Source organism: Leishmania major, chromosome 36 (genome assembly GCF_000002725.2).
Source record: "Leishmania major strain Friedlin complete genome, chromosome 36".
Lineage (NCBI taxonomy): Eukaryota > Euglenozoa > Kinetoplastea > Trypanosomatida > Trypanosomatidae > Leishmania > Leishmania major.
In genome coordinates, this window is record NC_007287.2 from 1,214,837 (window position 1) to 1,238,252 (window position 23,416).

The following is a 23,416-nucleotide window of genomic DNA, read 5'->3' on the forward strand; positions in this document are numbered from 1 at the left end:
GGGAGCCAGCAACACGCACGGAGCACGAGCAGACACGACGCTGGCGAACAGAGGGCAAGAGGCCGCCAGAGACGAACCACAGCGAAATCGAGAAGCGGCCGCACCGGCGCGTCCACATACTTCACTTGTTCTTTTTTTCTTCCCTGTTCTTTGCGTAGTCTGCGCGCTTCTTGCGAATGATGGCGAGTTGCTCTTGTCGCCTCTTCAGATCGGCGATCTCGGCTCTTGTGTGCTGCACCTTCAGCTGCACCAGTCGAGCAGCAAATAGCGAGATGTTCACCACCATCAGCGTACCCATAATGTACACTTCACTGTTTGGTGCATCCTTCTTGCGGCTGCAGCAGTAGAGGTAGAGCCCTGCCTCGAATGTGTGGACAGCGACAAGGTAGACAATGATGATGCGCGACTTCGGCAGTGCACACGCCATCCCGCGCGACACGACGAGGCATGCTAGTATGGCAACGAACACGTACACCAGCGGTTTGTTGTTTGTGTAGTAGTCCTTGTCGTCGACCCAGGCACCAGCCTTTGGCAGCGGCATATCACCGCGTAGCAGCCTCACAATCCCGGGAACCTCGAAGAGAACAGCTCCTGCACAGTACGCCTGGAACACTCTGGTGATGGAGAGGCCCAACATGGTGCACTCTTCAGGGTCGTCTGGCGAGAAAGAACACCAAGGACGACAGCTGCACTGTAAATGGGGTAGGGTGTGGTGTGATAAGGAGTAACGGCCTCGATGCCCGAAATTTGGTGCTTCGCACCGAAGCCAAAGCAGAGGAGGAGGATGTTGCGCGTGCCTGCAAGGATGGGTGATGCGCGTGTATGTATATGTGAGAGAGATGAGATGAGGTGAGGAATCAGAGGCGCGAGAGGAAAGAGCTTCGTAGAGAGAGAGAGGAAGGCAAGACGATGACGACAAAGACCCCGAGTGTATCCTCCTGCAGAGAAAGAAACACCTGCGCAGACTTACTTGACGATAATATATCTATATATGTATATATATATATATATATATATATATATTATCGCTCGCCGTCCTCCTGCGGTTGGATGCCTGTCAGGCATGCACACATCGCTCTTCTTTGTACATAGTTTGTGTACGATTCGTGTGATGGGTTGACCTCGTAAAGCAGGAAGACGAACAGGTGAGGAAGCAGAATAGGTGTGTGTGTGTGTGTGTGCCAGATGGGAGATGGGATGGTGTGGGGTGTGTGGCAGTGGTGAAACAACCAACGGCAGCGGATGGGACGAACTGACATCGACCACGACAAAGACTCATCAATAATGCAGGTCACCGTCCGCGCAGAAATCCGTGTGCGCTTGTTCTGCCCGCACTTTCCACAGCTTCCACTCCTCTTTCAAGGCGTTGGTGGGAGGGATGTCGCAGTCCCCTCGTACGTTCTGTCACGCATCACCGCAACGGAACGGCGCAGACGCACGTTGCTGTCAGGAGACAGTTGGGGTGGTGGTGACACATCAACCACACAGAACAAGAAGAGAAAAGGAGGGGAAGTGCAGTGGTGCATCAGGAAAGCCGTCAGCAAAGACACACATGTACGCATACACAATAGGGCAACATAAAGCGCAGCAGCAGACTGAGATGGGGGCAGGAAGCGAATGAGGGCGGGAAGAGGGTGGGGCAGGGTTACCAGGACCATAAACAGAGTTGTGTGCCAGCGTTCGCGCTGCGTGATGATGAATGGGGAGCTACGTAGCAGAACAGAGAGAGAGAGAGAAGAAACAAGACACCAACTTCCGCGTCCTGCCCAACTCGCGCACAAACACGCAAGAGAGACGGCTGCAGCAGTGGCTGCTGTCGCTCTAGACGCTAACAAGGAGAACAAGTGCGCAAATAAGAGAGTGTGGGTGTGGGTAAAGAGAAGGAGAGCGCTGCCACAGCCATTACGCTGCCCTGCGTCCGTCAGGTTTACATCAGCGCTCTCCGCGTTCTCAGCGGCTAGTGGATTCTTGCACAGCGAGTCATGCTCTTCGAGGCCGCGACATGAGGGCAGCGCTGCGCAAATCCGGTGCCATTCGTGCGTACCTGAGGCTCATTGAGCACCGCTGGGGAGCCCATAGACGCCATTGAGATCACTGTTGCGCCGGCTGTGATAGCATTCATGTTGTGCCTAATGAGCAACACGCCCGTGACGGTATCCCCTCTCGGCAGCTAGACACAGCTGCTCAGCACCTCCGTTCCATCATCCTTGCACACCGCCATCACGCTGTCGTCGAAGACGTGCAGCTTCGCATACCTAGGGAGGACGACCCTGAGTGGCGCGCCTGCTCACCGTCTGGGGGAGCTCGATGAACGAAGGTGCAGCGAGCTGCAGTCTACCTGCAGAGGCGCTGGAGTCGGAAGGAAATCGCAGCATGAGCCTGGAACGCTCTTCACATACCATGCCTCGCAGAGCGGCACCTGCTGACTGCACTGCGCCCGCACGGCTCGCGGCGGGCGTCGACGCTGTCCGGCACGGAGACTTGCTGTAGAAGGCTTCCGGACTGACTGCAGCCGCAGGCCCGGGTGGAGGTCATAACGGGCATGCACAGCGAGACAGACAGGTAGCGCAACGCATTTGTACGCACCCGCATGTGTAAGCTGAACTCGGACCAGCCAAAGGCAGACTACGTGCTACCTTCAAAGACGCCAGGAGGGTGTGGAAGGTGGCGATGGTCTCTTGGCACTGGAAGACTCGAGAGCTTCTCGCGATGGCGTCAATTTGGGCCGCTCATGACCGTCGGGGAAGTGCCCCAGGCGATGCGATCGGCTCGCAGAGCGTGCATTTCCCCGATGGGAGGAAGGCTGTGTTTCTCTGTGGCGTCGTACACGATGTCGCGGATGTTTTGCATGCCGGCTCAGCCGTTTGCGCTGGTGCGCGACTACACCAACTCTTCGTCGATCCACGCCCCCTCCCCTCATCTGTCACCGCCGCAGCACCGGGTCATAGAAGGTCTTACCACTACAAAATGCAACCAAAGTCCGTCACGGTCACCTGCCGCGCCGGGTCAGCGGTAAACAGGTAGTTATTGGCGCTGTTGGTGGCCACTGTGTAGGCGTCATAGACGACGAGATGCGGCCTCCAGTTTGCAACAGACGGCTTGAGGTAACGCACCCCGGCCTCTCCAGGGCCTGCACAGTTACATCGACACCGCCGCTGCTACTGCTGCCGTTCCCATCCACGGAGAGGCTGTGCACAAAGGTGTGGCCGTTCTGGAAGGGTGCGTCCGTGGAGAAGACTACAATGCTTGAGCGCACACCATCGGCGCCGCTCACGCGAGCAGCCAAGGCGATTAGCCACTACCGCCCCATGATCTGCTTTGCCAACCACCCGATTGGGTCGCGGAATGCGCTGCTACTGGCCCGTCCCGGTATGCTTTCTTGACCGATAACTGCGTTGATGAAACTCTTCACGAACGTGTTGAACAGTGGCCGGCTAGCCGCGTCGGCGATGCGCTGACGCTATACGTGTCTCGGCTCAGCACACGTGTATACGATAACGGGGGTGCTCTATTTGCTTCTCATCACGGCACACGACAGGACGGCATGCCTGCCGTAACACTGGTTGGGGCTGATTGTCGGCAGTGTATCTTCGCGGGACCAGTGAGCATACTTGGTCGATGTACTCTTGTGCAAAACAGTACCGCTATCCGCCCCGGTGCTAGCATTTGAGAGCATGCAGAGGTGAACCTTGTGCGCTGTGGCCTCGCGATACAGTCCCGCCGGGCCCATCACCCAGTTGCTGGGGTGTGTGTGGAAGGGGGAGGCGGGGGTGAAACAACAACAACAACGCATAGGGTCGGCCCGCTGCGAGCACCACAGCGCATGCTGCTGCACCACGAAGGAAAGGCACATGCAGCTCTTTCGACCGGTGAGTCGACGCAGCCGGGGCCGCTCTTCGAACGATACGGCAGAACAAAGCAATCGAAGGAGAGAGAAGACACTGCCACATGTGACGATGTTGCTGTGTGTACGATGGGTGAGACCAACCACACGTACCACCTCCTCTCCACCATTCTCTGCGGGAGCGAGTGCGAAGGCGCGGGTGTATTTTTCGAGAGCGGCATCGGGGGAGTAGAGGGGAGGGGGAACGAACAGAGGAAGGACAAGTGAGGCAAAACGAGAGTACTATGGCATGGTAAGCTGAACAGTTCGTAGGGAGCAGGGTTGTTATGTTACTTTTTTTGTGTGTGTGGTGGTGGGGGGGCGGGGGGGGGGAAGTGGAGATAACAGCTATTGGCAGCGCACCGAGAATCATCCGCAGTACGCACACACAAGCACACGCATACAAACACATACGATGCGGTACTTGGTCGACTTCTCCAGCTCTGCCCTTCCCTTGCCAGTTGTCTTACCGAATAGAAAGAGATCGACGAACAGCTTCTACGCTCTATCGGTGAGTAGAGAAGATGTGGCAGCGTTCACCAGCTCGCGTCCTTGCAGTCAATGAACGGCACCGTGCTCTTCTTCTTGAGTTGCTTTGCACTGTTCGCAGTGTTGTCTGCGCGTTTGCGGCTGATGTGATAACCTATCAGCACCCGACCCGCTTCTCATCTTGAAACAGCGAGAGGGCGAGGGTAGTGATGTCCATGATGGTAAGTATGCTCAACTAATAACGGTGGCATGAGAAGGGGGGGGGGCACGCTTCTTATGTGTCACTTGTCGTCATCGTCATCCTTTGACGCACTCTCGGAGTCGAGCGAGTCCTCATCTTCTTCAGTGTCATAGCTACCGCTGCCACTGTCGCTCGTGTCTTCTTCGTCCGAGGACACCACTTCATCGCTATCGTCGTTGCCCCTACCGCTGCTGAAGTCGGAGCTTTGCTGATCCGCTTTCCCCCTTGTTGTTCGGCGCGCGTACATGGCCCGCAGCTGCTCGAGCGGGATCTCCTTGTCCTTCTCCATCGCCTGCAAAACATCCTCGAGCTTCTCCTCTCCCTTCTTCTCCGCTTTGCGCAGCGTCGACTCGTCGTCGCGCACCTTCTTCGTAGGGATGAACGCCTGGTCCGCGTCGAAGGACAGCCCCGACTCTCGCGCAAGCGTCAGGTACTGCTTCTTGAACTGCTTCGCCAAATCATGCCATTGCGAGCCTTTCTCGTTAAAGTCCAGAGCGTTTGACAGCATGAGCACCACGTCATTCTCGACTTCAGCGTCCGTTCTGTACGTGCCCTGCTCGATGTTCTTCCGAATCGTGGACAGGTCCATAGGTGTCTCTACGACGTCGTAGTAGCCGGGCACCTCGGTGGCGCTCACCGGATAGTGAAACATGGCGAGCGTGTCGGCCGCCCAAAGCTTCTTCACGAAGGAGAGACACTGCTCCTTGTGGAGTTCCTCGCGTGGCCGCTTGCTGACGTCCATAGTGATTTTCTTACGCGTGAAGCGAGGGCAGGGGCGTGTGTACGGATCGTTATTCGACAAAACAACTCGTGACACAGGAATTTCTGTCGCCTGATACGCTACTACGGTCAGGTATCTGCAGGCGGCGTCGCTTTCTTTCGGAAAACGGAGGCACAGGTGCCATAAAAGCCGGAGGATGTGCTGTGTGTGTGTGACGAGTGAGTGGGTTACCCGTGTTGCTCCGCGCGTGCAACGGGTCCTTACGTTGAGGAATAACGGAATAGAGGGGAAGAGGGACGAGGACGACAGGATGTAGGGAGAGGGGAGCAAGATAAAGGTGAGAGGGAGAGCTTCAAAGCGCCGAGCACGCGCCCACGTAGAGAAAGCAGCAGTAAACGACTGAGATAACAGAGGCTGCAACGCAACTTCCGCCCGTCTCCCGCACACGCAAAGAGAAGACGCTCTGATGCACAGCCTTTCCGCCAATATAACGCGTATGAAGATTTAGATTTATAAAGTGTACCTTGCAGCTGCCCTCTTACGCATCAGGTCTGGACACTTCCCCTCTTCCCCAAGAAGAGACAAGCCCGAAAAAATGGTCGGGCAGGTAGGCGGGACAGCCCCGGTGTGGCAGTTCTATGTAGCGGCATTTGCACAAGCACAGCAGCCTTCGCGCATACGCGCCGACGGGAGTGTGCATACGTGTAAGCATGAGTGCATCTGTGACGAGAAAAGTAGCGGATAGGATCGTGGAGGATGATGGGGATGAGGGGGGAGGGGAGGGGGAGGGGCCAGGAAGTGCACGGCCCATGCCTCGCCCAGTCTCATTCCCCCCCCCCCCCCACACACACAAACACACCCTTCCCCGTCTTGCGTGTGTCAGCTCCACTTTTCTCCCTTCATCACCTCGCCATCTTGCCGGGTCAGATTCCAGTACTTGCCCTTCATGGTGAGATCGCGGTAGCGATGCAGCTGGCCCCGCGCAGCAGAGTTCTCGTAGGCATCAAACTTCACGCCAAGACCGCTGTTACCCAAAAAGTCGAGTTGCTGGTCCACCAGCGAGCCACCGCGGTCGGCAGCCTCGTCGTCTAGGTCTTGCGAAGCTTCTGCTCCGTGTGCACCCAGGGCGTGCACCTGGGGTAGAAAGACACCGTTGTGCTTAGCGCGGAAGGCTCGTTCAAGCTGTGCGCGTTCGTGTGAGAAGCGGAACTGTCGCATCTCGCGCTCCTGCGACTGGCGCGCAAACACTTCTCCACACATGAACTGCAAGGCTGGGGCCAGCCCGGTTTGCTCGTGCTGTGGTCCAAGGTGGATGCCGAGGGCGGCGGAGATCGGGAACACCGGCATCGACACGCGCCGCTTGAGCTCCGAGAGCTTTACCTGCGTGGCAGTGCCAGTGCTATCCTTCTCGATGTCCATTTTATTGGCGAAGGTCATGATGACGCGCTGGCTCATGCCGGGGAGGTAGTACTCCAGTTCCTGGAGAAGGAGCTCCACCACGTCCCACGGCTGCAGCACCTCGGAGGAGTTGCGCAAGCCCGTGTCGGGGACGTATGTGTTGCACATGTCCACCACTAAGGCAAGGCACTTTGTACGCTCCACGTGGCGCAGAAACTGATGACCCAGGCCGCGGTTCTCGTAAGCACCTTCGATGAGGCCCGGAATGTCCGCGACGCGGCACACATTCCCGTAGAGGTCGTGAAGCACGCCAACGTACGGACGTAGGGTTGTGAAGGCGTACGGGGCAATGGTGGGCTTGCTGGCGCTGATGGCGGACAGCAAGGACGACTTGCCAGCATTCGGGTAGCCGATGAGGCCGCAGTCGGCGATGGTTTTCAGCTCGATTTGGGCGAGCATCGTGTTGCCGGGCAGCCCCTTGGTGGACTCGATGGGAGAGTGGTGCCATTTGTTCGCAAAGGCGGCATTGCCTTTGCCGCCCTGGCCGCCTTCCAGCAGCACAATCTGCATCCCCTCCTCATCCATGTCGTACTGCACTTCGTTCGTGTCCATGTCCACGACCTGGGTTCCCAGCGGCAGCTGCAGCCACAGATCCTGTCCACGCTTGCCGTGCGCCTCACGAGAGAAGCCGCAGCAGCCTGCGCCGGCGGAGATCTGACTACCCAGGTCCTCGATATGACTGAGGTCAGTGTGCTGCTTGACGCATTGCAGCATCACATTACCGCCGTTGCCTCCATTACCACCGCCTGGGCCGGCAAACTCGTTGCCGTGCTCGTGAGCCATGATGCTTGCACCATCGCCGCCAGCTCCGCTGCAGAGTAGCACCTTGACGCGGTCGACAAAGCGATGCCTTGCCCTGTGCGCGCCCCACCTACGCCGAAGCATGTGCTGTGGCGCAACCAAGAGAGTAGAATGGCATGCAAAACGACAGCAAGCTAATGTGGAGTTGCGAGCCCGTCTCCACGACTTTTCACACGTATGTGGTGTGTGGTGCCACGGACAGACACTAGAGGACGATGTCCACCAGGGAAGAGGAGGAGAGCGGAATAGAGAAGGCGGCTAAAGCGGAGGGATCGGCGTATGCACAGTGGCAGGAGTACGCGATGCTCAGTCTCGAAAGGCCTCAAGTGGAGCCGATTCACATAAGCGCCACCTGTAAACCATCGCACCCTCACGCTCAACGGCCTTGCACGCGAAACAGGAGGAGGGAGGTGGGGGGAGAGAGAGAGAGAGAATCAGGAAGAGAGCGAAGCTGCGAGGAGACGCATGAGGCCAATCACGAGAGTAACAAAGACGATGCAGAAGAAAACAAAAGATACCGTATTCGATGTTTGCTATACTTTTGCGAAGTAGGCCTACGCAGCACCAAGTGCACCCCCATTCCCTTCCCCCACACATACACCGGCATACGCACACGTGCACAGGAGGCACTGATCCTCTTACTCTTTCTTTTTAGGTTTGGAATTCATTTGTGTACGCAGAGTCCACTTTCCTTACCCCATCCGCAGGAGAGAGACGGCAACTGCGCGCGAGAGGGACTGCGGGACAAGACCCACTTATTCGAGAACGCCGATGCGATGCTTAGCATGTTATTCACAAAACACCAACGACAAGAAGGGGGCGGGGTTACAACAGGCAATGCATACGTCAGCAGCGACATTGTAGCTAACCAGCTGCAGATGTACACACACCCACACACGCCAGCATACGCGTGTCTGTCATCATTCACTCAACGCGACTACAAGTACAACGATGACGCGAAAACGATATCACGCTTGATGAGCTGGATGCCCTTAAGGAACTTTTCGTGCAATTCGATGCTGCCGATGGCCGGCGACCGCGCCGCGGAGGCCAGCTGGCGCAGCATCTCCTCCAGACGACGCATCATGCGCACAATGTCACCCTCGTACGCCGTGGTCTTGCTCACGAGATCGACAAACTTCGCCCCCTTTGCCCACAGGTAGGTTACCTCCATGAGTGACGGCATGACCTTCTCCACCGAGCTGTTTTCTTGCAGTAGCCCGCTTTCGGCGCTAACAGTGGCGATGCGAGTAACAATCTCGTTGAGGTCCTTCAGCGGCTGCTCGAACTCCTGAGGCAACGAGAAGCCATCCGGGGTGCGGTGCACGTTGACGAGACATGATAAGAGAGCCACAATCATCTCCGTCTCCATCGAGTTCAGCACGCCTTTGAAGAGCAGCTCCGTCAGCAGAATTTCATTTTCGTCTGTTGTCGTTATCTCGCACGCTACGCGGGCCTTGCGGAGGATGATGTTGTCCTTGTCGATGTAGTCCAGGCGACGCAGCACACGCATCATCTGCTTCAGCTCTTCGGAGAAGACCGCCTTGCCCATGCCAGCTAGCTCACCCTTCACCTGCTCCAGCTGAGCCTCGAGGTCTGCCTTTCGCTTGTACTGCTCAAACTCTTCCTGCAGCTCTGGGGTGGGGGATGTGGCAAGTATGTTGCCCTCTAGCTGCTTTTGCAGGTTCGACAGCTGCGTCTGCAGCTTACTCAGCTGCACGTCCTCGGCACCCATTTGCGCAGAGGTGAGAACGGGGATGTCGTGACCGAACTGGCGCTGCAGCTTCGACAGAATTTGCACCACCTCGGCACGCCCCCGCTCCGAGTCCGGGTTTTCGGGAAGATTTGTCTTGAGCGTTGAAAGGCACTGCACATCCGAGAAGTCGAACGTCACTGTGTATAGGTCCGCCTTCTCCGAGGTGTACTCGCTGACCGGGCACGGCGTCAAAGCGCTCGGATTCGACGCGTCCGCCTTCATGCAGATCACAGCGGCTTGGATGGAGAAGGTGCTGGGGTCGCTGAAGTTTGGGTTGGTGCTCTTTGCGGCAAATGAGCGGCAGATGCCCCAGCCAAAGTCGCGCTGATCTGAGGCGCGGATGATGTGCACAAAACGGCCCGCCTGCACCCAGTTCTTGAGGAGCTTGGGCTGGCGCAGAATGTGGCTCACCTCGTTCTTCTTCTTCGCGATCATGTCCTCGCAAATCGTGTACTGCCGGAAGGCGCTCTCGTGGGCGACGTTGATCTCCTCGATGGACCTGCGCAGAGCGGCGCCCTTCTCCTCTAGCGCTGGCTTGTCACGCAGGCGCTGGAATTGCGAAAAGCTGCGCTTCATCATAAACTCAGGATCGACGTCCTCGACGCGCAGCAGGTTCAGCACCATATTGTACGTCAGGTGGAAACTGCTGAGCAGGACGTCGGCGCCACCGCCGGTCAGCTGCTTCAGCGTGTTAGGCTCCACTGCCTCGTCCACCATGGCAATGACAACGCCGACGCGGTCGAGGCCGCGACGGCCGGCGCGCCCCGACATTTGAATGTACTCGCCGCCAGTGAGGTAGCGGTTCTTCTCACCGTCGAACTTCTTGACAGAGGTGAAGACGACGGTACGAGCCGGCATGTTAAGCCCCATCGAGAAAGTCTCGGTGGAGAAGAGAACCTTGACCAAACCCGCCTGGAAAAGAATCTCGACAATCTCCTTTAAAATTGGAAGGAGACCGGAGTGGTGGATGCCGACACCGCGCTTCAGGAGCGGGTGTAGATGCTCAATAGCGGGCAGCTTCCGGTCCTCTTCCGCCAGCGACTCCATAGCATTGTTGAACACCTCCATCACGAGAGCATCCTCTTCGGCGTTATTGAAGTTCAGCCGCGAGAGTGCGAGGGCGTTGCGCTCGCACTCCGCCTTGGCGAAGGAGAAGACAATCACGGGGTACATGTTGCGGTCCATCACGAGCTTGACGATCTCCATCATGGACTGCGAGGACCCGCCGTGACTGCGGCCACCGCCGCCCTTGTGGTTCCCGCGCGGGTCTTTGGAGGAGCCGTTGCCTGGGCCTGCCGCACCCACACCGTTTGCGCCGCCCTCCGCCCCCATCGACGCGATAGCCTTACCGAAGTTGTCATCGCGGAATTTGCCTTTTTCATCCACGATGAGGAAGATGCCGTCGGCCCCGGCCGGGTACAGGTAGTGCTGTAGCGGCACTGGCCGGTAGTCTGTGTGAATGACGTGCACCTTTGTGGTGGGATGGATGCTCTCCACCCAGTCCGCAAACTCGCGCGCGTTCGGGATGGTGGCGGAGAGGAAAACGTACTGGCATCCCTCAGGCAGTAAGCTGATTGTTTCCTCCCACACCACGCCACGCGACTTGTCGCGCATGTAGTGTACCTCATCGAAGACGACGCAGCCCACCTCGCGCAGCATTTCGGTGCCGCGGTACAACATGCTGCGTAGAATCTCTGTCGTCATGACAAGGCAGTCCGCGTCCGCCTTGATGGTGGTGTCGCCGGTCATGAGACCGACGGAGTCGAACTTTTCGGAGAACTCGCGGAACTTTTGGTTGCTAAGGGCCTTGATGGGGGAGGTGTAAATGACGCGCTTCTTCTCTCGCAGCGCCTTGGCGATGGCGTAGAGCGCCACGGTAGTCTTACCTGCCGACGTGTGCGCCGACACGAGAACGCTGTCGCCCTCCTCGAGAGCGTCGATACTTGTCTTCTGGAACGTGTCGAGCTCATAGGGGAAGGTGATGGCCGGGTCGACCTCGCGGCGTGTCCGCTTCGCCGCTGGTTCGTCTTCGCGGCCGTCTGACATTCGTAACACTGTGTGCGTGCCTTGGGATCTAGAAATATGCATCTGTGTGTGTGTGTGTGTGTGCGTGTTTTCGTGATTCCACAGTGCTGCGATGTGGAGACGGGGGCGTTGTACCCACGTGCGGATGTGTTTTGTGTGCTCGACCACGTGCGAAGACACGTACTGGACAGGGGATAGGAAGAAGGGGGTGGGTGGGAGGGTAGCACCAGTGAGGTAGACACTTACGGCAGGGGCAAGAGGGAGGGAATGAAGACGGCTTCGGGACGGTGTGCGCCTTCGCCCTCTCTCGCTATGCTGCCTTGGTGACGAATTTGGCTGAAAAACCCATCGCTCGCGTCTTTTCGATCATCTGCGTCTTTTTTTTGTGCATGAGTGCCCGCGCACGTTTCTGAGAGGTTTTTCAAGGGGGCACGCGGTTCTCGCCTCCTCCTCCTCCTTCACCACTGAGAGACTCGTGCTGCCATCTTGATAGCTTTCCCACTCACTACAAAACACACTCGATGGACTGCCGCAGCGCATCCATGGAGCAGCCAGGCTCCAGCTTACGGCGCGGCACACCGCTGCGGTCGCACAGGTACTTGGTGTAGTTCCACAGGGGAGCTCCCTGCTGCGCCCGTAGCATCTGAAACAGCGGGTCGGCTGAGGAACCCTTCACGTTGACCCGATCAAAGACAGGAAAGAGCAGCCCAAGGTCCTCGCACCACTGCGCAATTTCGGTATTGTTGAGCGGCTCTTGATTCGCAAACTGCGCGCACGGAAACGCGAGAACGGTGAACCTGCGGGAGCCATACGCCTGTTGCACCTCGTTCAGCATCTCGATGTTGGTGGATGCAAGGCTGCATCGCGACGCCACGTTCACGATAAGCGTCGCATATCCAGAGTACTTTTGCAACACAACTGTCTTGCCATTTTGCACAGCGCTATAGGTGAAGACGGATGCCATGCCAACAGCAAGGTCCCATAGGCACACGGAGCTGTCGTGTACAAGCGAGGGGGTAGGCCAGAACTGAAAACAACAGACAGAAAAAAGGACGCAGACCACGCGGCGGAGGGAGGGGGAGGTGTGAGGCACAGCGGTTTGATGCGGTTATGAATGGGAGAAGCCGCGCCGAGGAGTTTCTCCTGTGTCGCCAAGTTCTGTCTAACGGTGTGCACCACACGAAGGATTTGACAAAAAAGGGGAGGGGGGGGGAACATGCAGCAGCATCAGCAGCAGCAGCGCATACGAAGGTGCAGACATGGAAGAGAGCAGACAATGGGAGAAGTGGCCATCCGTACGCGCCCGGGAGGGCGGTGAAGGACGATGGCACCGGAAACAGTCGAGCCTGTAGCAGTGTGGCTACGATTGGCAAAAAGGAACGGGAGTGAGGAACCGCCTGCAAGCGTCTTGCAAGGCCTTGTGCTGCTGTTGCGTGGCAAGAGCAGCTCACCTTCTGCTCTTCCAGTGGGCATGGCATGATCTCACCTACGACGCGTACACGCTCTTTTCCTTGTTTCTTTTGTTCTGCGCTTAGCGTCGTCTTGCGGGGCGGTTGTCAAGGAATCGCAAGGAAGAAGGGAGGGATGCGTTACTCGAAGGGTTAGTGCTAGAAAAGACTGCTGGATGCATGACGACAAAAAAGGGATGAGGCGGGGGAGGGGGAGGGAGGGCCATAGGAGGTGCTGTGGATGAGGCGGCCAACCCAAAACCTAGGTGATACCTCAGACACTTAATGAGCTGCTGCTCCGTTGATTTTCCGAAAGCAGCAGCAGCACAGGCATACCGTCCCCACCACAACACGGGTGCAACTAGTTCTGTAGTGTCAAGATCTTCTTGGCATGTTCCTCCAGCGCCTTTCGCATTGTGGCCTCAAAGAGCTTCGTGGCACCCTCCTCCGCGCACTTGAGCAGCCGCGTCACCGAGTCTGGAGGTAGCCGCGACGCCGTCTCCAGCCAAATGATGTTCCGCGTGTCGTGTCCCGTGAATGCTGCCGCAATCACTGGGCACTGAGAGCGCAACTCGTTGCTTGTCAAGTCTATCAGCATGTGCTCATCCAGAATCCCTGCATCGATGCAGCACACCGCGTCCCGCATGGCAACGTTTGCGTCGATTAGGGCGAGGCACGCCGCGTTGACGCACGCGATTTTCTCGTTCCCGTCCTGCTGAAGGACCTCAATGTAAATGTGGATCTGCGAGTTGGGATACTGGGAGAGGAGGATGACGGAGCGGGCCACTTGCACCACAGCGGCGCCGATGTCCTCCGAGAGCTTGCTACGCCTCTGCGGATTGCGACGGTTTTCTCCAGCAAAAGCGGCGACTGCCACTTCGCACGTGACGAGCCCCTTATCGTGCTTTGCCTCCTGCTTGTGGAGCGACTCTCGCGGCCCAAAGACGCATGCGCACACTTTTGACTGCCCAAGCGTGATGTCGCAACTGCCGTCGCAGGCGGAAAGCGTGCCGAATGCGATGTCCATGCGCCGTGCCTCCAGCGGGCGACGGCCGTCCAGGCGAAGACCCGCTGGGCTGACGTACTCCTTTTGGCGAGACATGTGGCTGTTCGCTGACTACAACAACCTCACCATACCATAAGAGAGAAGGGGAGGCTACACAAGAGCAACAAAGACAGAGGAAGGGGCCGACGGTGTGGCGGTAGGAAGCGAGGGAGGCTTGAAAAAAAAAGGTGGTGGGGGGGAGATGGGTGGGAAGGGCATGGCAACGAGCATGCGGCTTTCCTGTGACAATCACGATCAAGTGAATGAAGGGGGGGGGGGGAAGCGGAAGCGCAGAGAAAGGCGTAGCATGGTGCATGAGTCTCTTCCCACTCGGAGAGAACGGCCGTATTCGAGCGCCAGACCTAACGCCGGCGCCAACGCATGCATCGACAGCAGTCGCGACGTGCGCCACGGTTTTACTACAAGAAGCACAGAGGGTTCATTGTTCTTGTTGCTCTGCGAGTTTCTGTATCTGTATCGACGACTGAAGCAGATCATTGCAGGTTCAGAAAGGTGGGGGAATCTGCACAGCAAAAGCTGACGCCTTCCCTCGAGGTACGTGACGTGGCCATTGTGCAATGACGGCGGATAAACGCTCTCTGTGAGCGTTGGTATTTCTGGCTGTGTCCATCATCCCGGGTCGCCATCGTCCCGCGATGCTGCTTCTGTCCGGACACCCAGCATACGGTGAACGTGTGCAATCGTGCAGTCCTGATGCTGTGCAATCATGCCAATCAGCTCCTGCGCGAGGTCTCTTGCGGCGTTGTAGCGGTGCAAAAGCTCGGCAAGCGGCAACGCTAACAGCTCCCAGTACAGCAGCTGGTAGGGTGTGGCGACGTCCTCTTCGATGGGCATACTCCGTGCGCCCTTGTTTTCGAAAGGTTACGCTCACGGTCTTTCTGATTGTCGGAGGCGGTAGAGGAGACACAGTGCGAGAGCGAGAGCGAGGTAGGGAGGGACGGCGGCACTCGTTGGCGGGGAAGGTCAGGAGAAACGGAAAACGACAACCTTTCCTTTTGTTTTCTGCCACCAGGAGGGGCACCGTATAGTGTCCCTGCAGGACACAATCTGTGGATGTGCGTCGGCGCGAGTATGGCCGCCACGCATGTCCTCTGCACTTCTTTTCTCACCTTCCCTCTAGATGCAACCGCAGCTGAAGAAAAGGCGAGGAAGTCTTCGTCTTCACACCATCAAGAGGGAGAAGGCAGGCGCATGCTGGGGGTTGACGTACACAGGGTAATCGAAGTGGATTGCCAACGTCTTCCATCAGCTTATCATCATGCGTTTGCATCCGGGAGAGCTGTAGAGAGGAAGTAAGCGCACCAAGCCTGGAATCAACGCAACAAAAAACGAAACACAAGTGGCCGAAAACAAGAAGGGAGGACGGAGAGACGAAAAGAGCAAAGGCCCACCACACACACGCATCCGTACGTGCACACAGCTGTCCATATGCCACGTGGGGTGGAAACGGCAACATATACGCGTGTATGTATGTGTGTGTGTGTGATGCGTGTGCAGTTGTGTCGGCTGAATGGGAAAGCGAAAGGGCAGCTGACGGCCGTCAAGTGGATTTAGTGCTCCATCGCGTTGGCGGGAGGTGGTGGATGAGAACCGAGGAGTCGCCCTTCTCCCTCACCGGTCTCTTTTATCACCGTTGCAAGCCAGTGCCTCGCCTCCGCTCCTCCCTCCTCCTCCTCTACTTCTTTAGGGTTTCCACACCATGTCTGCATTCGAAGAAGAGCACTTATGCACACATGCACGCACACGCACGCCACATGTAGAGCGGATGGTGCGTTGAATGGGGGAGCAGCGGGTGCAGTTCTACACACACGGCGGCACACACAGCGTGCGCTATATGCGGCACTGGTAATCACCCGCCATGACGGTGTAGCGAATCCATTTGCTTGCCGTGTACATCAACGTTGGCTCCTTGACGACTAGCTCATTGATGCGCAAGCCTGTAAGCGACAGGGACACACACTGAAACGCGATGCGGATAGGCGGCTTCGTCCACAGCAACTCCGTGTTCTCCGTCGGGGTAATCTGGCGGATCTCTGCGAAGAAAGCGATTTCTTCCCCACTCTTCACCTCCGGCAGCTTCCAAACGATGGCGTGGCTTACGGGGTCATATTTGGCTTTGCCATGCCCCACCTTCACCTCAGCAGTAGCTGTATTGTCCGGACAGGCGACGCTCACCTGGACATCTTTGGCAACCCGACCAGCTGGGGTGTCTGAGCGTAGTGTGAACTCGACCTCCGTGCGTGTCTTCGAGATCTCTCGTGCCTTGGCCGACAGCACCTTCATCGGTGGATGCACGTTCACACTGGAGCGGTACGTCATGAGTGTGAACTTTCCATCCGGCGGCACAAAGGTGAGCCGGCGTTCTTCACCAGAAACTTTGAGGCGGACGCAGTTGTGAAAGGAGATGCTTGCCAAGGGAACCACCTCTTCTATACCACCAGCACCATGGCTCTCGGCCGCCTCGCCGATACCGTGACTCATCACTTTCGCGTTCCAGTGCAGCTGGCACTCCGGCATCCCGGAGAGGAAGTTGTTCATCACCACGCGCCCTAACACGCTGCTCTGCAGCGTCTCTCCTGTTTGGGAGAGCAGCAGATTCACATCTTCAAACACGTCAACGAACACCTCGTTCACACGGTACGCAAGACCCTCTACCCGCCACGGCGTTTCGCCCGTCATCCTATCCGCGATGCGCTCCGATTCGCGAGTGTTCTTCAGAACGGCAGCATCCACGCCATCTTTCGTGATAAATTCCTTTATTGCCTCTGCGTCCGTCAGAATGGGGTATCCGAAGTCCATCGACTCATCGATGATGCCCTGCAGAGCAACGAAGTTCTCCTTGATCCGCTTTTCGTCCAATCCCTCGTAGTCATTTTGGATGTGCTGCAGCAGCCGTGCACCATACTGTAGACACATGAGGCAGTTGACATTCGAGTCGGACACCATCACGACGTACAGCTCCGTCAGCTTAAGGTGAATGAAGCATATGTGTTTCACAATGTTGACAGGGCAACGGTCAACCTGCTTTGTAGAGATGATCTCACTGCAGAAGGTTTCGGCTAGCGACCGCACAGAGTTTCCTGCCCGAAACGTCCGCGAGAGCACCACGTCTCCGCGGGAGTTCAAGAACATCAAAACTGATAACATTGCCTACTGCAAGGCCGCTGCTTCACCTGCAAGCTACCACCCAATGATGCAATGAGTTTTGTATACGTAGGATGTGAGGTGCGGCGCTCCCATATAACTCAACAGAAGGCATAGGGGGGAAGGGAGGCGGAGTGCAGGGAGGATGGCCTTGACAAACAGGGCATGAGAAGAGATACAACAGCAGAGTCGGGAAAGTAAAATAGAGGAGGCACAGCGCAAACGCTGCTTCCCGTGACGTAACACCACTGCGCGCACTGAGCAAGTTCTCCTTCGCTTTCTTCTTTTAGTCGAGTCTGCAGAACAGTTGCATGTCTTTCTCACGCACTCATCTCGGAACGCACACACACACACACACACACACGCACACACACACACGTACAAACACATACGCACACAGCTCCAAATACGCGACACCAACAACAACCATAGCTGCACGCGCAAAACATGGTAGTAGCTGCTAAGAGCAGATGCAAAGTGTCTGCGCAGCTCGTCACTCCTTCGGCTCATTAGCGGCATGCGCGACGTCGGCAATGTGTTTCTTGTATTCCGCCTGCATCTCCCGCTTCCGCTTCCGCCGTTCGAGGGCCTTTTTATCTCTCTCTTCTTCGTACACAGACACTCGAAGCACGCGGTCCTTGCTGAGAGCGTACTCGTTGAGCGCGCCGACTGCATTATTTGCGGCCTCACATTGCTCGTACACGACAATGGCGCAGCCCTTCGTGATGGAGGATGACCCGATACGGATTTGCTGAATACCCCCGTAGGCGCCAAAGAGGGAGTACAGGTACTCACTGGTGCATTGCTTTGAGGGAATACCGGTCACAAGCAGGATGCGCTCATCCGGCATGGCTGCGGCGTGGACGCTCGCGTTGCTTGGACTAACGTGAGAACACACCACAGAGGCAGAATACAAAAAAAAAGCAAGTAGGGGAGGGGGAGGCTGCTTCAGTAGAATCGTGAGACCCAAGAGTAGGCATTGCAGGCAGCTGCGGCGCGTGTGTGCACGCTGGCAGACCGAGAGGCGAAAACGAGCGACCCGCATAATCAATTGCGACAGGGTGTTGCTTTGGAGGAGGGTGGGGATGCAGATGCTCACGCAACAACGGAACTGCTCAGTTACGGATGAGGAAACTCTTCGAACTCTCGCGCTTTGATGATGTAAACGTCATTTCAGCAGTCACCCACATGCAACCATGAACACAAGAAGAAGCCATGCGTGACACAGAAGCACAACGATACTCTTCACAACCACACAAACTGATAAATGCACAAAAACGCGTGCTGGAGGAGTGGACATACCTACATCACGCACATCACACACACAAAAAAAGTGCCTTTGGTATAATAAGGAGAGAAGAACATACAGTGAGAAAACAAAGCCGCCTTGGATGCATTGTGTCTTGAATTTTTCATTGCTCATTGCTGCCGATCACTCGAGGTCGACGGCAATAGCTTCCACAGAAGGCACGCACGCCACATTGCTTGCGACAACGCCATCGCCTCCGACGAGGACCAAGGTCTGAATGACGCGCTTCAAGAACGCTACCTGCGCTGCATTGTTTGTGATCAGGAGGCTCGGGTCGATCTGCCGCGTGAAGGCTTCGTATCCCTTTTCTGTGGTGCAGAAGAGGACGCGATGACGTTCGATCCCATCGACTGCCTTGACGAGATTACAGATCTGCTTCTTGTCGTCGGCATCACGAATGCGGCACATCAGATACACCTCCGAGGAAAACGCGTAGAACCGGAGAATCTGCAGCGCTTTTCCCTGGGCCTTCCAGCCCTTGCCGTCGTGCAAAACCTCCCATGCGATGCAGATCTTCTTCCCAACGAACGCCTTCTGCTTTATGCGCATCATTGCATCACATGTTTCGCCGGCATCGTGCGGTGCACCTAGAGGCCGCCTTGCGGAGGTCGGAGGCCGCTGCACAGGACCTTTTCGGCGGTAAAAAATGTACAGCGACACCGCACCTACTACGATGGCAACCAGTGTCGTGGTCGACACAGGTAGCCGCTCAGACACCTCCTCCAGGAAGGATCTACGGATTACGCGAACCATAGTGCTGTTTACGTTGTTAGCAAGCTCTCTCCCTTTTTGCATGGTGTTCAACGCCGTCAAAGGAGTGTCAACAACACAGCGAAGACAGAAACCATAGAGAGAATAAGGGCAGGATAGAGAGAACAAAATAGAAGCTTCGCCTTTCCAGCAAGGTTGCGCGCACTGCACCAACATATCGCCGAGCTTGCTCTCCTGCTTTTCGCCAGACAAGGGCTTGAACCTTGTGCCGTCACCAAAGCGTGGCGGAAAGGAGGCTAGAGGAGCGGGGAGCTTGCGGTTATTTCCAGCGAATAGACGTAGGCGGTGAGGATAGAATGCCCTTGAATACGCCGCCTACGATCTGTTACTAGTGGTACACAGCAGAAAAGCGAGAAAAAAGAAAACAGCAACACAATTCACTTGACAGTGTGTGTCGGAGAAGAGAAGCTACTGGTTTATTGCCCCGTTTTCTTTTTGATGAGAAATACGATGTGTTTTTCACGAACAGTAGAAGTAGCAGTGCGCTGATTCACCTCGCGTCATCAACCCTTTCTCTATTAAAGCGTCTATGCGCAGCTTGACATCCGTTCGTGTGGGGGAGCACACATCCCGCAGCTCACTTTCGATGGCGCCGCATAAAGTTTGGTAATCCATACTGTTATGCTCCTTCAGAAGCTTTACGATGGTGGCATCCAGGCTCATTGTTCGTGCGCCATCCATGCCTTTGCGAGTGGCGGCGGAGGCGCTACCGCCGTCGTGAGCCGACTTCTGCACCCCTGCACTCACTTTTACCTTCGGCTTCGAGGAGTAAAAGTTACGATTGAACCTAAACTCCGTTCCGTTGCGCTCGGCAAGACCAACGTGACAAAGAGTGTTGAACTGAGTAAGTACCTCGTCACAACTGAGCGCGCCTTGTTGAGCGACGACTGCAACGCTCAAGTTCTCATCCGAGTTCAGTGCCATGATACTGTTCACAAAATGAGTATGCGCCGACACGTGGTACGTTCTGTCACCATGGCAAAGCTGAAAAGCAATCGAGCCCAAGCTCATCTGAAACACGAGCTTCCGACCATTGTGGCGACGGCGGTAGTACTCCTGAAAAACGCGCTTGCACGCTTCCATGCTCTGCGGGATGCTAAGAGGAATGTTGGTGTACTGCGGCCACAGACCGCTTGTCAAGACAAGGACATTGAACTCTAGGGGAGGGGATATCCTTTTTGTCTTCATGTCTGCTATCAGTTTTTCCTGCGCAGCTGTGGCACTGCGGATATCCTCTACCATTTTTTGAAATCGATTCACCACACTTGACCCGTAGATGTTGAAAAGGCGGTCAATAAAGAGACACTCCATATTCACCGCGTGCGGCTTCGCGTAAATCAAGCGAACTGCCAGGTGACTTCGAAACGCCACTTCAAAGGCCTCAAGATCAGGCGTCAGCTGCAAAATAGTAAGAACATTGTTTCCTACTGTGCTCACAATATCATCCTTGCCTTGCCGGATACCGTTGTCGTAGTAAACCGAGAGGGTTTCCATAAAGCGCGTATCATTGCCCAAAACATTGCGAATAACGCGTAAAAATGGTGACTGACTATGCCCCTCTTCTGATGGAAAGAGGCTGTCAAGCGCTTTTGCCCTCTCAATCAGCTGCAGCATCTTTTGTACCCCTGGAAAAGGAAAGACGCTTGTGTCTCGATCGTTTATGATGTCCTCGCATTTCTCTTTCAGTACATGTGCAATAATGTCAGTGACGTCCTTCTCCCGCTTCATCGCACAGAAAACCTGCACAAAAGTGGAAATGCTAGCCACATCCCACTCCTCCAGCATGTGCACCAAACCGGTCGGCCCCATCAGCATTTCATTTACAGATGATGGATCGCTGAGAACGAGTGAGGAGTACAATGCGCTTGTCAGCTTGTCCAGTAGAATGTAGAAAAACGTATCGGCGTACTTGTGGCTCTCGGTACACACAACGTTCTGTACCCACTGCAAATAACCGCTAGTGGTGAGAGCCTGCTTCTGCTGCTCCCCTTGCACGACATACTTATCGACCATTGCATCCACGAAGGGGGTTTCCATGCAACGTGCAAAGTACTTACTGCCTTCTGCGGTGTATAATTCCTGGCCAATGTCCCGAATCGTGGACTCCGCGGCAGGCACGTGAATCAGCTGCTTGATAGAGGCAATGAGACACGTAGAGACTTCAGGATTGCCTAAAGTAGAGGAGCAAAAGATACGCTCGCCAAGATGCTCGATAGAGGAGTGATGGCAGGCGTACATATAGTTCTTGTTGAAGTACAAGAGAATGTTGCTGATGTGGCTCACAGAGTCATTGTAGTCTTGCCACTCACGCAAGAAATCGGCAACATACGTTGAAGAGCCATCAATTCGATTGACGATGATGGAAACTTGGGCGAAAAACTGTTCTTCCAACTGCACCAGTACGAGGCTCCCGTAATGTGCCTGGCACAACTGAAAAACAGAGTGGTGTATTCTCTGGAACGAGTTCTTTGAGACCTCTTTTTTAAAAATGCAGCGTATGGTCTCCTCAATAATGCTCCACTTGTCAGAAAAGGTGGAATACTCTGCCATGCGCTTCCGGCTCGACACCAGGCTCGACATTGAAAACGCAAAGCTTTCTTTCGCTGACTGACACCACAGAGCTGGTATTCAATATGGAAAAGAAAAGTACACGGGCTACAGCAAAGAGCAGTTTCTCCTTTAGGGAAAAAGCGAGAGGAACGTTAGAGTAAAAGTGAAAGCACTGGATTTTGCAAAAGGGAGCGCATCTTTTTCTGAATTGCTTGTGCCGGAACGAGGTACGGGCGTGACAATATATGCGAGAGCAAATACTGTGCAGCGCTGCTGAGTATGCATGACAGCCTGCGAGAGTCGTTAACCGAATACGCTGATGGTTTCACCACTGGAGCTGTAAGGAAAGGAGTTGAATGCCAGCACAGTTGACCAGATGCTCGTAGCCCTGTTTACTTTTTCAAACATTATTTTGTTGTTTCCTTTACCACGTTAGTGAAATGCTTATATATATATATATTTTTTGTAGATTAACAACGACAAAAGCAACGATGTTAACGCGCCTTAAACTGGTAGCAACACCAAACAAACAGATAACATGCTACCCTTTACCTGTGTTGTGGTTCCCACTAACATCCCTCGTATGGGAACGAAGAGCGTGATAGGGAAAGAAACGAAGACGCTTGCCAGGCGCGCTGCTTCAGTTCTTTTTTTCCATTGTCAACGGTTTCACAGCTTTTTGCTTTTGCCACTGTCAACAACCATGTATTACAAGGAGCAAAACTTGCCCTTGCTGTATTTGTTTTCCAGGCACATCCGCTAGAAAACAACAACAAAAAAGAAAGAAAAGCGGCGACACAAGCTGTGAGTGCGATAAACCGACAGACATTCCCTATCACACACACACTCCAAATTGCTTAGCACAGTGTGTCAAATAAATAGGGATGACATGCGTTTAGTGCATCATTGCTTCGACTTCTTGACAGGGCGGTACACGCCAACAACTACAGCGTGATCGCGCTCGAACGGCTCAAGAGACACTTGCTCCAGTGGCTTCAGCTTGTCCTTCTTCAGCTTGTTCAGCTCAGACGCGATCACTACAGGGGCCTCCAGGGTAGAGTCGATGCAGTTAGCCTTGATAGAGATCACATAGTGACCACCGTTCTGCAGAAAAGCCTGTGCGTTGAGTGCAAGAATTCGCGCCTGGTCTGGCTGGGCGACATCCATGAAAATGCAATCCACCATCGGCACAAGCATGCGGTACTTCATGGGGTAGCGGGCATCCTCAACAATGGGCACAATATTCGGGCGGCGCTTCGACATCTCCACTAAATCGCGGCCTACACGGTGCGAGAACTCCACAGCATACACCATGCCCTCCGGACCCACAAGGTCGCTCACGTGGCTGACGGTGGTACCCGTTGCACCGCCGAGATACAGTACCTTCGAGCCGGGACCCATGTGAATGCTACTCACACCAGCGTAGATGGCGGAGGCCAGCTTCGAGCGGTAGGGGTTCCACAGACGGTACTCCTTCTTATCATCACCTCCCTGCGTTGCACCCAGCTCGATACGCTTCTCGCCATAAACGGAAATACCGGGCACCATGTTCAGCGTGCAAAGAGAGTCGGTCTTGGCCTTGGAAATGAACACGCCAGGATGCAGCATGTGTGGCTCCACGATAACCTTGGCACCCGCACCACCGCGACCGCCGCCACGGCCACCACCGCGACCGCCGCCACGGCCTCCACCGCGACCGCCGCCACGGCCTCCACCGCGACCGCCGCCACGGCCAAAGCCTCCGCGACCACCAC

The 23,416-nt window shown here is 55.7% G+C and overlaps 11 protein-coding genes across 11 annotated transcripts; all 11 read right to left on the bottom strand.

Annotated features, from left to right (window-relative positions):
- Positions 1–121: 121 nt before the first annotated feature.
- Positions 122–637, bottom strand: LMJF_36_2970 (conserved hypothetical protein; the record flags this gene model as incomplete). Its single annotated transcript, XM_001686824.1, has 1 exon — positions 122–637. The coding sequence occupies one exon, from the start codon at positions 635–637 to the stop codon at positions 122–124; it is 516 nt and encodes a 171-aa protein (XP_001686876.1).
- Positions 638–4,653: 4,016 nt separating this feature from the next.
- LMJF_36_2980 (conserved hypothetical protein) lies at positions 4,654–5,355 on the bottom strand (the record flags this gene model as incomplete). Its single annotated transcript, XM_001686825.1, has 1 exon — positions 4,654–5,355. One exon carries the CDS (start codon positions 5,353–5,355, stop codon positions 4,654–4,656), a length of 702 nt encoding a protein of 233 aa, XP_001686877.1.
- Positions 5,356–6,213: 858 nt separating this feature from the next.
- LMJF_36_2990 (putative GTP-binding protein) lies at positions 6,214–7,677 on the bottom strand (the record flags this gene model as incomplete). Its single annotated transcript, XM_001686826.1, has 1 exon — positions 6,214–7,677. One exon carries the CDS (start codon positions 7,675–7,677, stop codon positions 6,214–6,216), a length of 1,464 nt encoding a protein of 487 aa, XP_001686878.1.
- Positions 7,678–8,530: 853 nt separating this feature from the next.
- Positions 8,531–11,437, bottom strand: LMJF_36_3000 (putative ATP-dependent RNA helicase; the record flags this gene model as incomplete). Its single annotated transcript, XM_001686827.1, has 1 exon — positions 8,531–11,437. The coding sequence occupies one exon, from the start codon at positions 11,435–11,437 to the stop codon at positions 8,531–8,533; it is 2,907 nt and encodes a 968-aa protein (XP_001686879.1).
- A 442-nt stretch (positions 11,438–11,879) lies between these two features.
- Positions 11,880–12,338, bottom strand: LMJF_36_3010 (putative glutathione peroxidase; the record flags this gene model as incomplete). The annotated part of the gene is made up of 1 exon (XM_001686828.1): positions 11,880–12,338. One exon carries the CDS (start codon positions 12,336–12,338, stop codon positions 11,880–11,882), a length of 459 nt encoding a protein of 152 aa, XP_001686880.1.
- An 845-nt stretch (positions 12,339–13,183) lies between these two features.
- Positions 13,184–13,924, bottom strand: LMJF_36_3020 (putative exosome complex exonuclease rrp41; the record flags this gene model as incomplete). The annotated part of the gene is made up of 1 exon (XM_001686829.1): positions 13,184–13,924. One exon carries the CDS (start codon positions 13,922–13,924, stop codon positions 13,184–13,186), a length of 741 nt encoding a protein of 246 aa, XP_001686881.1.
- Positions 13,925–15,718: 1,794 nt separating this feature from the next.
- On the bottom strand, positions 15,719–17,035 carry LMJF_36_3030 (clathrin coat assembly protein-like protein; the record flags this gene model as incomplete). Its single annotated transcript, XM_001686830.1, has 1 exon — positions 15,719–17,035. One exon carries the CDS (start codon positions 17,033–17,035, stop codon positions 15,719–15,721), a length of 1,317 nt encoding a protein of 438 aa, XP_001686882.1.
- Positions 17,036–17,525: 490 nt separating this feature from the next.
- Positions 17,526–18,077, bottom strand: LMJF_36_3040 (putative pre-mRNA branch site protein p14; the record flags this gene model as incomplete). The annotated part of the gene is made up of 1 exon (XM_001686831.1): positions 17,526–18,077. One exon carries the CDS (start codon positions 18,075–18,077, stop codon positions 17,526–17,528), a length of 552 nt encoding a protein of 183 aa, XP_001686883.1.
- Positions 18,078–18,464: 387 nt separating this feature from the next.
- Positions 18,465–18,893, bottom strand: LMJF_36_3050 (conserved hypothetical protein; the record flags this gene model as incomplete). The annotated part of the gene is made up of 1 exon (XM_001686832.1): positions 18,465–18,893. One exon carries the CDS (start codon positions 18,891–18,893, stop codon positions 18,465–18,467), a length of 429 nt encoding a protein of 142 aa, XP_001686884.1.
- Positions 18,894–19,571: 678 nt separating this feature from the next.
- Positions 19,572–21,692, bottom strand: LMJF_36_3060 (cullin-like protein; the record flags this gene model as incomplete). Its single annotated transcript, XM_001686833.1, has 1 exon — positions 19,572–21,692. One exon carries the CDS (start codon positions 21,690–21,692, stop codon positions 19,572–19,574), a length of 2,121 nt encoding a protein of 706 aa, XP_001686885.1.
- Positions 21,693–22,565: 873 nt separating this feature from the next.
- LMJF_36_3070 (fibrillarin) lies at positions 22,566–23,270 on the bottom strand (the record flags this gene model as incomplete). The annotated part of the gene is made up of 1 exon (XM_001686834.1): positions 22,566–23,270. One exon carries the CDS (start codon positions 23,268–23,270, stop codon positions 22,566–22,568), a length of 705 nt encoding a protein of 234 aa, XP_001686886.1.
- Between the last annotated feature and the right edge of the window lie 146 nt (positions 23,271–23,416).